The 16,258-nt window shown below is 33.8% G+C and overlaps 1 protein-coding gene across 4 annotated transcripts in view; it reads right to left on the reverse strand.

Annotated features, from left to right (window-relative positions):
* Positions 1 to 16,258, reverse strand: part of Nbea (neurobeachin) — a 467,863-nt gene that overhangs the window by 297,179 nt on the left and 154,426 nt on the right. For all 4 annotated transcript variants that reach the window (XM_050120186.1, XM_050120187.1, XM_050120185.1 and 1 more), the window contains one exon: positions 3,978 to 4,416. In XM_050120186.1, the coding sequence (XP_049976143.1) occupies positions 3,978 to 4,416 (439 nt within the window). The remainder of the gene's footprint in view (positions 1 to 3,977; positions 4,417 to 16,258) is intronic.

Here is a 16,258-nt window from a genome sequence, read left to right on the forward strand (position 1 = left end):
AATTGTGTAGTTCACTTAAAAGTGTAATGTATAATTAAGAAATATAGGTTAATAAATAACCATCTATAATAGTCAAGCTTGTAGTCATGTTAGTTAGATTTTTCTAAATGTACAGAGATGTCTTTCAGATGGTTAGGTATTCTTCAAATCTTTCAGAGATCTTCCGAATATGGTATTTAAAATGTTTTATTAACTTAGAACTTTTTATGACAGTGAGATACATCTGTTCCTAGCAGCACCAATAACTTCAAGAGAAAGATGGGCACTGGAGAAGCTTCGTATGAAGTTTGCTAACCATTTAGAATGCTTGATGAAGTGGACATGCAGGACCCACACAGAAATGACTGTTGAACTTGCCTAAAGGTAAGACAATCCTTTAGGGTTTCTGCTTCATGAAAGAGTCTGCAAGAACTTCTGCAGAATACAGAAGGAAGTGACTGACAAACTGCCAATATAGGTGGAACTGTCTTTGAATTTCCAGTTACAAGGAAAAAATCTGCCAGATACTATGGGCCTGTAGGCTGAAGATATATGCCCCAATGATACAGAAAAACTCTGGGTGACTGTCCAGGCAACAAGAAGTGTCTGTCAATTCTAGAGTTTTGGAAGTTGCTTATAATGCACTGCCTGTTAACTAAGGTAATATTGTATCCTTCTGGAGTCTTTAAAGGAGTTGAAAAGTAGATATAGTTTTCCTTAGTCATGATAAAAAATAAAATAGATATATTGTAACTGTAATTCTTGCTTGATAACTGTATTTTTTTGTTATATGTAATTTTACTATGCTAAAGTTAAAACCTTCCTTTTTATTTAAACAGAAAAGGGGAGGTGATGTGGGATTCCCATCTAAATGGCGTGATTACCATTAGTGAATCAAGAAACTGCTTTGGACCTATAGCAGGGCAGGACTTAGACATGCAGAAAAAACTAAAGTGAAAGCTGGGAGGAAGAAGGAATAGTCAGAGAGAAGCCATGTAGCCCTACTGGAACTGGACAGAACCTTAGCTGGTAAGCCACAGCATTGTTGCAATACACAGATTAATGAAATGGGTTAAATTAATATGTAAGAGTTAGCCAATAAGAAGCTAGAGCTAATGGGCCAAGCAGTGATTTAATTAATATAGATTCTGTGTGATTATTTTGGTTCTGGGTAGCTGGGACAAACAAGTGGCTTCCTTCAACATTTTCATGAATTTTAAAGCACCGAAATTCTTCAGTTCTCCATCCTAAGTGGAAAGATGAGTGAAGAGTGTAGATGAGAACACTCTCTCCAGAACACTAGTCTCTCCAGTTTTATTTTTGCAAGTCATTTTATAGTCTAGAGTAAGCATAAAAAATACATGACTGCAATGACTATAGCAGACCAATAAGCAACTGGGTAGCAAAAGAAATATCACAGATGATCTCAAGTATAATTTCATAGTGCTAGTTTGAGTTCAGATGATTGCTTTCCAGTTAATTACATAGTGCTAGTTTGAGTTCAGCAACTGAATTTATAGCTATTTCAACTAAAAGTAAGAGCAAATACTTTATGTAAAGAATAAGCCTTGTGGTAATTCTGTTTGACACTGGAGTTTTCTGGACTTTCATTCTAAAGGTTGTCATCTTAGATCCCACTTTTCAAAAAATTCAATCTGTTGTTAAAAGACATGCCATAACTTGGATTTCAGACTTCAGTGTTTCAGTAATATGTTTATATACCTAATAATGTAATTATAGCTACCTTAAGATAGATAAGGTAAATCAGCAATATACTGGAAATAAAATTGAAAATGCAGCGGCAGTCCAGGAGTTCTTGTGGGGGTGATGTCTCTGAAAAGCTGATCAAAGGTTCAGAGTTTGAAGTTAAAATTTTGATGTTGTCACTCTCGATCTATTGAATGGCTGACAGACAATCAAACCCGTCTGGCTGGCTGGCAGCTCATTTTGCTGGCAGGTGGCAAACAATTAGACACACCAATTTGTGCCTGCTGATGACATTAAAGCATGAAACTAAGTTGTATGCAGGGCCTAGTGATTTGTGTGAAAGCATTTCAAAAATAATACTCCTTGCCGTGGCAACTCATTTCAGACTGCCACCTCCCATTATGGCTTTGAGCAGTGAAGACGACAGACTTGAGTTACGTGCAGTGCAAGGCCGCTTCTGTTCAATCCGTCATCAGTGCCCCCTGAGACCTCAATCCCCTCCTTTCATCAATATCACCTCATCATTTACATTTGCTAGTACTTGAGCTACTGCATATATTAACTACACTGGAGACTCTTTCCCAAAAGAAGAAAAACATAAAAAACATGCTTTGTGCCCCTCTATTTCATTCTACTTACACAAGTAAGAATAATGAGTCCACTCCTACTACATTTTACATAAATGTTACCAGGAACAAAGGAAAAGTACTATTGTTTCAAAACAATATTTGAAAAGTTCAAATTACGTACAGCTAAGAATAGTGACCATTCAGATGCCAGTAGCAATTTTTAATGAAAAAAGAATAAAAATACAAATTAACAAATTTATTTAATTATACTGAAGCCTCTTCTGAAAAATCTCAGTAATTACCTAGATTTATTAATTTCTATTTTGATAAAATTTGAAGATATAATATTAAATTGGACAACTTCAATTACCTTATTAATTTGTTATTTAGTCTATAGACACTGATAGTCTCATGTGCATATAGAAGGCATAGATTAACACACACACTCATAGGCACAAATGCACTCATATCCTGTAAACATAAACTGGATATGTGAAATAGAGATGTAGTGAGAAAGACCAGAAGGAGCAATCACTGTATGAATAAACGTGAGAACACAGAATTAACAACTATTTGATAAAGACTTGTCAGAAAGACATTTTCTACATTTCATAATCTTACAATTTGCCACTTCTTAGGAACTTTTAACATGACACATCTTTTTATGATGATTATTGGTGAAAACTACATTATCTAAAACTCAGTAATAAATTAATATTACCTATTATATTATTTGCCTATATATTGATCTTGATGTTTTAGTTTAAGAAACATTGATTCCTAAACTAAATCTTTATCACTAAAGCCAAAAGCACTTGCTGATCAATCATTTCTCTCACACACAATTTTTGGTATGAAGATATGTTTTAAATATCACCAACAAACATTTAATCCATACAGTAAGCCAACACCTTGGTTTAACTATCAACACATAAACATAACTGGAAGGACACAGTATAAAGTAAAAACCAGCACTCAGACACTCTTGATGATAATCAGTGAACACTTGCAGTATTTTTCTGATGCTGAACTTGATTTAAATTGTAAGATATATTAAATACAAGAGTTTTTCATATCTACAACATTTTCTTTTGATTCTCTGAATTATTTAATTGCATATATAGTGGCATTAGAAAAAGGAATCAGTTACTTCTAAATTCCTTGAATGGTTTTATATTTGAATGTAGATATATGGGCCAGGTTCTAAGTAGTTTAAAGTCAGAAAAGGCCTTTCAAGAATATTTATTTCCAAATATCTGGCAAAATAAACCTTTTATACTGATGGCAGAATTATTAGAGAAAAACAATCACAAGCCTTTTTTAGTTTTCAATAAAGATCAACTTAAAGTTTAAAATTAAATGTGCCTACTTAAAGTGAGTTATTTAATCTTCAGTAATTATTACAATATTTTATAACATAATAGAATTTGAAAGTCAGGAAAAGCAAACGAGAAAAACAAATTTCCCCAGCATGTGGCAATTCTTCAGTGGCAGAGCAAACCCGATGCTAAGTTCACCATTTCTAGTGCAATGTGCTAACTGCCACATCATGCCTCATCCCAGGTTCAATCCTGTGCACTTACAGTTTGACGATATGGCTGTAATATGAATTGCCAATGGTAAGTAACAAGTTCTCGGGACCCTCCTACTGTTTTCCAAATTAATAGATTTTAATATTTCTTCTATGGATAGAGCATCATGGATAATAAGCTCTGTACATACCTGTCAAAGGAATGAAACTGCATTGGAAGAATGGCTTGCGCTTCTCTCTTCAGTGCTGGATCTGGGTATGGAATAGGCTCAGGGCCACATTCAGCAATCTCAACTGGGGCAGCCACAAGACTTTTTAGTATTTCCTTGACGTTAATGCCTTTGGTTTGACTAATGCTAGATATGGATGTTGCGGGCTTCAACATTTCACTGGGGTGTTCAGTTAAGCTCTCATGTGATTTCTTTACTTCGGATGACAAAGTGGATAAAAGCTCACTCATTGCATCAGGACCTGCAGCCGTCTCTAGATCTGCCCCATCCAGGATGCTAGCCACTTGCTCCTCTCCCATTCCGGAATCTGTGTGAGGAACTGAACTTTCTAGCTGAATATCTTCACCAGGGGTTGGTGTTTCCTTCTCCTTTACAGTATCTGGAAATGTAGCAGGTGTTTCTGTAATGAAAGAAATTGGTCTAATCAAAAGGTTTTATGTGCAGATAAAAAGCTAATCAAAGATCCATGGGTCTATCTGAACATGCACAGCACAAATCAGCTCATACACAATATCCATATGCACCTGTTGTTTTCTTTAGCACATATCAAAACAATCCCATTTCTTAAAAAAAAAAAAACCTATCTGACACTCTAAAACACATGTCTTTAAGAGCATAACTCAACTAATTTCTTAAAGCAATCAAAAATGTCGCATCAAATTCCCACTATCCATTTATTGCTAGCTCTCAAACTACATACAAGAAAAGAATCCTGCTATTTCCTTATAAATTATTGTTGTCCTTAAAAAAGTCATTTTAATGCCTTTTTGACATTTCAATAAAGAAATGTTCATAATATTTAAATTAGCTAAAAACATTATAAATTACATACATGATTGTGAAATTTTTAAAATGTGAAATATGTCAAGTGATTATTTCAGAGGGATACATTCTTTATATACCATAGTCTACCACAAGAAATTAGTCTATATGTGCTCTGCTATCAATAATTTTAGAAACTTTTGCCTAATTTTTGTGAATCAATATTAATTTCCACTTGTAAAACAGATCAGAAACATTTATTTATCTTCATCAACAGGAACTGTGCACGTTATTAATTAAAATGTTCAAAAAGAAAAATATCTTTAAAATGACAAATCTGGGTCAGTATGGTGATTCAGTACATAATGGTGCTTGACACCAGTCTGATACCCGAAATTTGATTCCTGAAACTCACATAACAAAAGATAACCAACTCTAGCAACCTGTCCTCTGACTTCTACACCTACAATGTGGCATGCATTGGAGTGTGCTTGCAGATGTAGACACAGAAAAAGGCAAATACACACATACACAAGGTTTGGGGATATGAATAAATAGTTTTTAAAAGGTTCAATTCCAATGACAAAAGTTAATATGATGAAGTATTTCACAGAATAATTCTAAAAAGCATTGGAAAATGTACTTGATCTTAATTTGTATGTAAGCATGCATGCATGTAAAACAGTCTTTAACGTAAAATGTTTTTTGGAGGGAATGAGGAAAAAGACAGGATTTCTCTGTAGACCAGGCTGGCCTTGAACTCTGAGACCCAACATGCCTCTGTCTCTTGAGTGCTGGGATTAAAGGCATATGTCACAGTCACCTAGCATAACTTAAAATAATTTTGGAGATGAAAAATAAGTCATTAAGAGATTTTATGTGATTTACATTATAGTAATTTGCCAAAATCGTTGATATTTGTTTCTATATTTTAAATGGTTGCATCAATAAGAAACTGAATAGAAATGGCGGTCCTGATGTCAGCATGCAGCTCAGGAAGCCTCATGGGACAAGCTATTGAAAACATAAAGGGATGCTGTTTCAGAGATACTGTCCTCCACACAGATCAAACCTGCTGCAAGTGTGTCCATACATCAGGGTGAACAATCATGTAAAGGTCCCCAGTAATAAATTCAGGTCTTGGGTTTGTGATTAAACAGTTGCCAGTCTCGTGAATGCAGAAGAATTCTATGATATGAACATGATTTCACTAACTTTCCAGATTAATTTCAGAATCATTTCACTATACTTTCAGAGACAAAGAAACTTATGAAGTGTATGCATTAATTTACAAAAAGTTTTACATGCATTAATTTACAAAAATTTACAACATGTTTTTATTTAAATTCTGCACTGTCCAATATTCATTTAAATAGGCAAAAATACACATATCCAATAATGTAATGTTATATTATAGTCATTCTATACTTATTAAGTAGGTTTAGTTTTGCTTATTTGCAAAGTTTTCTCAAGAATTAAAAAAAATTACTCTGAGAATTAGGGAAAGAATATTCATTCCAACACTGAAGAATCAAAATTAAAAATATATTAGATGTGTCTGGTACTGTTTAAAGACTAAAAATTAAAACAATTTTATTAGTTTTTGAGAATGCAATCTCAATAATATCAGGGAAAGCACCAGGGAATAGGAGTTAAAATTATAGCTATGATTTTACAAAAATAAAAACTTGTAAGAAAAAAATTAAGACTAAAATTAAAATTATAGCATTAGGATAATATGATATTATATTGGAAATACAGATTATAAAAACAAAGAATGGTAATAAACCACTGATAATGCAAATAGGAAAGCAGTTCAGAAGATACAAATTCAGTTTTAGTCACTGGAGTTTTCAGAATTTCTAGAACGCTTATGACTGGAAACCGAGAGAAGAATAGCAATGAATTGTGATGATCATAACACAGTGAGAATAGATTTTGGAAGCTGATACATAACCATATTATGCATAACCATATTATAGTATGTCTCAAATTAAAAATACATATAAATTTTAAACTCTTAAAATTTGTATTAGACCAAAATGTATTTCCTTAGTAAACATACTATACAAGAAAACAGTATCTTCAATTTGTTGTCCATAAGTACCATACTCAAAGATTCTTTTCCAAAGTTATTTATAAATTAACTTGTTTGTATGCGTGGGGGGGGGAGAGGAAGAGGGGGAGGGAGGAGGGGGGAGAAGTAGGGGAGAGAGAGAGAGAGAATGAGAATAAATATATATGAAGTATGCATAAGCTAAATTGGCCAGAGAAGGGTGTCAGATTCCTGGGAGCGGGGATTATAGACCTTTCTGGAAGGTCCTTGTGGTAGTTTGAATGTAATTGGACCCCATAAGCTAAATGGGAGTGGCACTATTAGAAGGTATGGCTTTTCTGGAGTAGGTGTGGCCTTGTTGGAGAAACTGTGGAGGTGAGTTCGGAGGTTTTATAAATGCTCAAGCCATGCCCAGTGTCTCAGTCTATTTCCTGTTGTCTGTGGGATCAAGATGTAGCTCATTCTCCACTCTCAGCTCCTCCAGCACTGTGTCTGCCTACATGCCACCTGGTCCCACCAAGATAATAATGGAATAAATCTCTGAAACTATAAGCCATCCAATTAATGTTTTCTTCCATAAAGATTTACTATGGTCATGGTGTTTCTTCACAGCAACAGAAACCCTAACAAGATAGTCCTGGTGTGGGTTCTTGGATTTAAATATCTGTTCCTCACAAACTGTAGCAAGTACTCAATTGTTCTAGTTCTATAGCTAAATGTCATTTTGATCTTACTATTTCTTTCATATCCAGTCAGATGACACTTAAACAGCATTAAAAATCTCTAACTTAAAAGATACTTAGAACTCAGTATGTTTTGACTTCCAAGTTATGATGAAAATCTATGAATTTTTAATTAAATAGCTCATCAAAATATTTACACATAGATGAAAGTTTTAATTTTATTTACTGAGTCTGAATGATTTTAAAGTGGAATAATAATTTTAATAAAAATTCTACAAGTATTTTAAAGCACACCCTATGATTATGTTATATAGAAGTAAAAACAAATAAAGAAAACACTGTAAGAGTAATTGAAAAATAATCAACAACAATAAAAAACCTGATTATCAGCCAAAATCCCCACTTAATTTCTCACTGCACTCTTAACACCCCTCACAGAACATGTTCTCGGTTGACACTACAGTGCAGCTTCCATAAAGTGTCTGTTTCCAGAATGCTTTCGTATGTACTGTGAGGGTTTAATACAATGACTTTAACAGAAAGGGGTGTCTATATAGTTACAGTAACAACAGTAACATGGAAGTTTTCAGTAGCTCTCATGAGAATTGGTAGCAAAGGCTACACAAAGCTGAAACAGTACTAGACGGAGTTAGCTGAGTCTTCTCAGAAACAGGCAATTAGATGCCAGATGCCTTTAAATGCTTTTCATTGAATGTAATGAATTCACCTACTATGTTCTAAAACAAAACAAAACAAAACAAAAACCAACAACAACTATGAGGTTAAGTTCAACAAATGACATGAGATTTACAAGCTTACCTCATCACATTTCTTCCCTCGAAACTCCTGTTACACAGTGATCTCAATACGTATGACATATTAAAGTGCTCAACTTGCTGTTTCCCAAACTCTCTACAGAGGACTAACTAAAACGTCAGCACAGCATTGAAAATTAAGTTAAGCATCTTCTTTAAATATCAAGCAAATAAAACTCCTGGATTAAAATGAAATATGAAAGTCTAAAACTTGTACATGAGTTCCATTAATTCCAAAAGTAAAAGATTAACTTATATAAAAATTATTTTTAATTCCCAAAGTAAAAATAGTACATGAAAAAGATTTTTTAAAAAAATCAATGTAAATGTTTGTTTTATATACACTCAACAAAGTGAAACTGTAAACCAGAGTAATTATCCATAATTATTTCCTATAATAGAGATATGAAAATAACACAGCCTTGGGAATCCAATTTATTAATAACAATAGAAAAGAGAAAATGAAATGATACAGTCACAATGAAGAAACCCTTTCAGTGTTATGATCATTGTGTCTAGGTATGGGCCATACTGATTTTACCCTGCTTATGGTGCACTAAACATTTTATATATTATTTAAGCCATGATTGCTTCCAAACTTTCATAGTTTTGGTGGGTTTTGTTTGATTTGTTCTTTTTTTTCCCTTTCAAGACAGGGGTTCTCTGTGTACTCCAGACTGTCCTCAAACTCAGAGATTTGCCTGCCTCTACTTCCAGAATCCTGGGATTAAAGGTATGCACCACTATGTCCAACTCATAGTTTTTTGTTTTGTTTTGTTTTTTTAGCTGCCCCTTTCTATTCTCTCTTGCAAGACTCTCAGTATATGCACATTGGTTTACTTAATGTTTGAAATCAGTGAGAATTTACTTGGTCTGGAGAGTCATAAGAGGCCTAACTTCAAATATGCTAACTCTTCTTGCTATCATCTCAAACTTCTCAATTCCTCTAGTTACTATAATTTCAACTCTAGAATTTCTACTTGTCCTTCAGTAAATAATGTTTTATTTCTGACTCTCTCACCCACACAACATGTTGTGACATTATCCTCATACTTTCCACTCTTCAGAAGACTGTTCTATTTAATTATTTGCACATACCCCATAACTGCTTATTTAAAACATACATCCAATATCTGGGCTTTGTGAGTAGCATTTTCTGTCAACTATTTTTTCCCCATTGTTTGTATTGACCAACACATTTTGGTTTTTTGCCTGTCTCAGAGGTTTTAATTAAAAAATATACATTTTAAATGGCACAGACACATGGAAAATCCAATCCCTTCCACATAGTCTGTTGTTTTTGAATTACTATTGTAAAATGTATTTTTCATTATCTATACTCAAAAATATTTCTGCTGTTATGCTAGTGATCATCTAATGGTTGTAGACATTGTCTTAGAAGTCCGGAACCCCTAAATCACTAACTGCTCTCTATAGGCTCTGGTTGTATGCTTGGACAGTCTGCCTGCACTCCTAAGTGTACAATGCACAGGTCAGCAACAGAAAAACACTGGCCTTTCTGATCCAGAGATATGGATCTCATTCCTAAGTACTCTTTTTAAGATGTTAGCCAGGTGACTTTGTTCTTATTGTTGTTGCTGTTACAAATTGTAGCTGTAGGTGGTAACAAAGCAAATGGAATTGCTGATGATGTTTCCAACAAATGTCTGGGGAACAGGGTGTTTACCTCCACCTAGTCTATGCAGGAAGGAAAACAATGACAAGTTCTATGAATGGAGATTTTCAGGTTTTTCTCAGCATCCCAGAATCTTCAATGCTCTAAGAACTAGAAAGCTTTTCCACCACCCTACAGCGGCTACTCACAGCTGGTTTTCACAATCTCCACCAACTACCACAGTTGCCTGACCTCTGCTTTCCAAAGCTACTACACAACCTGAGAAAAAAGAAAACAAATATGTAAGGTAACCTGTTACTCAGTTTCAGTTTCTTATTCTCCTTTCATGAGAAATTGAATTCCACCGATTTTTCTCACTGGATTGGTTTACATCTTTTATTGAAGTTTTTAGAACACTGAGGAGGTTGATTTTAGACATTTCTGCCAGTGCATACACAGCCTCTTCTGGAGAAGCAGTGTTTTGCAGAGCCAAGGTCTACCTCAAAGTTATATTTAAAACTAAACTTTTAATGTAGTTTCAATTTCTACATCTTGAATAAATTATATAAAAACTTATTACAATGTTCATTTTCCTTTGAAACATTTTTAATGTATATGAAACAAACATTAACACTAATAATAAAATGTTGCACAAAATGGCATTATGCATTATACTAAATGTATTATTAGACAGTTATGCATAAATAAATACATATAAAATGGCCAAAAACATTATAATATATATGCTATCAACTAGATTAATAGCAATTTGAATATTATGCAGTGCAGTCTTTGAAATTAAGACTTACTTCTACTTTCACTCAAGATTATATACTACTTACTACCACTGTGTATTAGGAAGAATCATTTCCATTTCATTTGCCTGGTTCCATTTTCTACAATACAGATACAGAATCATAATACATTACAGTGGCTTTTAACATAAGAATACATAAGAGTACACAGCAGAATATATACGACCCCCATAGACTTCGGTGCTTGCTGCCGCCATCATCATCACTGTCATACAGCACCATGAAATACAGAGCCCCTGCGCCCCAGCACTACCAGTTACTCTTTCTACTCATCTATAATCTCATCCTCTCGCCCCTAGCTTGACCCCTTTTCCCTAAAAAAGCAATATCTCACTTCACGTTTCCTCACCACTCAATTCATTTTCATGCCTCAACAAGTACTTTGAGGTATTTCTTTCTGTTGGAGGTGAATCGGAAGTCAAAATAGGAAAGTAATGGAAATTTAATCAAACTGATCAAATTGCAATTCTGTGTTCACAACTAACTAGTTTTCCATGTTACCTCAAACAAATTAGCAACCCTCTAAAATCTGCAGAGACTATAACTGAAAGATACTACTAGTCTCACATCTGTTACAAGGATCAGGAAACCTGTATTGTATTGTATTGTATTGTATTGTATTGTATTGTATTGTATTGTATTGTATTGTATTGTATTGTACTGTATTGTATTGTGTTGTCTCCACACCTGCATATACCTCTAATCTTCTACTCTATCAACTGGCTCTTTATCACCTCAGTGCTTCTCACCTGGGTTACTTTCCTCTTTATCTCTACAACCCCACCATCATTCTCTTAAGCAATAACACCTCAAGTCAGAAGTGATAGATTTATAATTCAATATCCTGCATGCGCCTCTAATATGTTTTCCATTGTACCTACAATATTCTTCTTAAATCATCCTTTATACAGGACACAGTGTAATAACCCCAACTCTACAGAATCTAAATCCCATTCTTGTAACTTGGAAAGATTTGCTCTGACATGACCACATTAAGTTTAAGGGTCTTGAAAAGGAAGATTGCCTCAGGTTACTCAAGTGAGTCCTTTGAGCAGAAAATCTTTCCTAATTTTGTTCAGAGGGAAGTAAGAAAACAAAAGAATGTTTTGATGATAATGGAGGAAAAAGGCTTTGACTAAAGGAATATGACTGCCTCTAAAAGATGGAAAGGGGAGGGAAACTGGACACTCCAGAAAACAAACAAGGAAACAAAAACAGTCTTGCTGCTGTACCAATTTTAGCCTAAAATAACTTTTGTTATACTTTTAACTAAAAGTTCTGTAAGATAGTAAATCCAGATTGATTTAAGTTCTTAAGTAGTTGTTAACACTTTATAGCAAAAGTAGAAACCAATAAGGTATTATCCTTAGTTTTAAACCATTTCCTAAGTAGCTTTTTATAGGTACTACATGATCTGGTTCCTGTCTGTTGCTGAAGCAATTCTGAAAGCTTCTTTTGCCCTTGATTATTATACTAAACCAAGACAATACACAATTTTGCTGGACATTTGGCCCATCTCCCAGCCTACCTCCAATCATCATCTCCATTCTTTTTCCAAACTAACCAAATACGCCTAGCTCTCTGCATAAATAGCACTTCTGTGAGGCATACCCGATGCCCAAACCAAATTATGTTTCTTCTCTTAGGTTTTTCAAACTTAAAACTTTATTCCTTACTATATACCATGATTTGCAATAATACATTTCAGTATATGATTTCTAAAAGTGTTTACCTTATATCCTAGACCATTTTTCTTCAGCTAGACAGATACTTTATGTTTATTTTACATATGCTTATAACACAGTAAGTAGGAAATTACTATCTTACTCAAAATAGATACATTGAAGGAAATTATGATGCTCATTGAATTATGAAGGTAACAGAAAGTATGAGAGGAGAATCGTTTTAACTAATTGAAAACAATTACATTAAACAAGTTAAGAAATCATCATGAAAATAGACATGATTTCAACTTTACATATCTGAAATATACATTATTTTCAGCATTAGTGCTCAGAGTTGCAGAAATGATACCAATACATTAGGATACCTACAAATAATGACACAATTATAAGATGGGCTCTTAATCTTTAAAACTTACTTTGATAGTAAGACAAAATGAGTGATTTTATAATCTGAAAGAGTGAATTTTATTATGTAAATTTAACATTTTCATATAGTGTACTTACAATAAATAAAGAACAAGAAAACCTTTGTATTTGAGCTAAGTGTATATCCATTTCCTTCAAGCAGTACTAAAGAGCGTTACTGCAGCAAGGTCAGGAAGACTTTCGTGCTATAGAAAGCACACGGATTTAGATACCCACCCTTCCAAATTCTGAAGTTTGACAAGTTTACAATTTTGTATTTAAATTATCTAAATTTACTTAATTATTAGTAAATGTTAAATTTTATTTGTTACATCTTACTTCTTTTTAGAAATCTGTTTGCTTTTGTTCATTTTTTCACATTAAGTCATATGTTCTTTTAATCTATATGTAAGAGGTTTTTATCTATGGAAGATAATAACCTTCTTTTGTGTGTGGAGGGCAAGTGGTGCATGCTTGCATGGGTACACATGGGTGAAGGGGTGTCCATGTATGTGTTTGAGAGCATGCCTTGAAGCCAGAGGCAACCTCAGATGTCATTCATCAGGAGCTTTCCACCTGTTTTTTTGAGAGAGGGTCTCTTTGACCTAGGACATACTGATTTGGATGAGTTATTTGCATAATATGCTCCATGAACCTGCCTGCTTCTGCCTTTGCAGTTCTAGGATTACAAACCTGCCACCATACCCAACTTATTTTTAACATAGGCTCTGGAGACTGAACCAAGGCTGCCTGTTTGGCAACCATTTTACGACCGAGCTACTTCCCCAGGCTAATCATAGACATATATAATGCTATCAATTTACATTTACATAAAATTTTGCTAATATACTTTAGACATAATATTTAAGACTTTTTTTAACTTTTATGATATAAAACAAAATAAAACTTGAAGCCTGCGTTTAAAAGAACACGGAAAACATTTTCTACATTTATATATATATATATATTGTGTGTGTGTCCACCTGCCACTACCTGCATGAGAGTGTGGATATCAAAGGACAACTCAGAAATTGATTCTCTCCTTCTACCACGTAGACACCAGAAATAAAACTCCGGCCCTCAGGCTTGATTGTAAGACAGTATTTTTACCTGATGAGTTATCTTATCAGCCCACACTAAGACATTATGTTGTCATCTATAAAGTTCAAGCCACAAAACCATACAAATAAGTTCCAAGATAACACACACACACACACCCTTCATAATGTTTTAAGTACATTTATGACTTTGTATTGAGCCGTATCCATAGCTATCCTTGGCTACATGTGATCCCCCACCCATGGATTAAACACACCCGAGAGAACAATGTTTCTAATTATACAAATATTTACTCTGAAATTTACTCTGAATATTCTTTACAGTGAGAACACAGTCCAAGAATGGAGTCTTGTGACAATTCTGAGTGCTTGTAAGAACACTCCACAAAAGCAAACAAGAGTCATGTAACCTCAGCTTCTTCAAAACACAGAATTGTTCTTGGAATATGTTTTTGTGTTCCTCCCAGATAGGAGTTTACTTCAGCTATTTTTATTCATATGCCTTCTATGGAAAAACATGTATTTGCCATGTGTGGCTTGTTCATGATGTAGAATACCTTGCTCATGTGATTTTTCTTAACTCCCAGAGTATAAATTGTCTGATGGCCTGAAAAAAAGTTGGTTACTGCATGAGATTTTAGTCCTCCTCATTTTAGACCCTGCTCTCCCAGGTTCATGCCAACAACTAGAATAGCGAACACATTACAGTCACAGTTTCACTGCTACCGTTAAACTTGAACACATACATAATTTATGTGGCATAATGAAGGGTTGACGAAGCAGTTTCCTGGCTATACAGCAAGATTCTACCTCAAAAGAAACAAAACACAAAACCAAGACAAGGACAATATAGTTTCCTTTTTAAAGCTATACTACACATTCCTATGCCAAGAAATAATTCCCCCATTTGCCTAGCAAACTAATAGTTAAACTATATAGAATGCTCATGTACTAGCATACAGATTTAGTCTATGTTGGACTTTAAATGCATCTGTCTTTTCTTAGAACAGTTCATTATCTCACTTGTTTCCTGTGTTATTTACACTGATCAAAAATTATAGAAAAACTAACATGAAACATTTGTTACACTTATCTAAACTTACTAGGTTTATTAATAATGTTAACATTTAGCTTTATCATCTTATAGGACACGTTACCAACTAAGATTTTTGTTTGGGCAGGCTTATTAACAGGATAACACCAATACTCACCTTTACAAAATACTACTTAATTTTCTCACTAGTTTACTAATTTACTAAAAAACTATTTCCTGCACTCACTTTCACATGCAGGACATAGGAAAGAAAGACAGCTTTGATTTGACATAGCACTAACAGTCTGAGTAGGAGCAATTAGGCAAGAAAAATGAAACAAAGGCATATAAACTGGAAAAAGTCATTTATGCAGGTGGCATGTTTTTCTACACAGAAAACTCTGTAAGATCACATACACACACACACACACACACACACCTGCCAGCAATAATAAATGAAGTAGTAAAGTCATGCGATAGAAAAATCAAAATGAGACACAAAAATCGGCATCATTTCTATGAATACACTATCTGGAAAACGTAACTGGAGAGCAATCTTATTTAACCATGAAAACAAACTAATGAATACTTTAGTGAAGGTGGTGAAGAATTTATACAAGGAAATGATAAAATACAAATAAAATAAATCTAAAGACAACACAAAAGATATTTTATATTCATATATTATAAGATTAATGTTGCTAAAATATATGCACAATATTCAAGCTAATCTATAAATCAAGTAAAATTCACATCAAAATACCATTGTTTCTTATCAGAAATTGAAAAAAAGTGGTTTATAAGAAACTAGACGATACTACCAATCGTGCCATCAAAGCTATGGAAACAAAATTGTACTGATATGAAAACTGAAATAAATGAATGCATTAGTATCAATATCACAAATTTAAGTTTGTACATTTGTAGCCAACAGATGTTTAACAAAACATCAAAAATAGAGAATGAAGAAAGGAAAATTTTTTCCATATGTAGAAGAATTAATCAAATCCTTATTTCACTTACAAAACTCAATTTAAAATAGATTAAAGGTTTAAAACCTGCAACTAAAACCACTAGAAGAAAAGGGAAAGCAACTGATGACATACTTTTTTATTTTTAAAGATATTTTTAGCCATTTGAATTTCATCTGTTGAGAATTCTCTGTTCAGGTCAGTGCCCCATTTTTTAATTGGGTTAATTAGCATTTTAACGTCTAGTTTCTTGAGTTCTTTATATATTTTGGAGATCAGACCTTTGTCTGTTGCGGGGGTGGTGAAGATCTTCTCCCAGTCAGTGGGTTGCCTTTTTGTCTTAG

The sequence above is a fragment of the Alexandromys fortis genome, unplaced genomic scaffold (genome assembly GCF_014885135.2).
Source record: "Alexandromys fortis isolate MF-2015 unplaced genomic scaffold, M_Fortis_MF-2015_v1.1 scaffold_172, whole genome shotgun sequence".
Taxonomy (NCBI): Eukaryota; Metazoa; Chordata; class Mammalia; order Rodentia; family Cricetidae; genus Alexandromys; species Alexandromys fortis.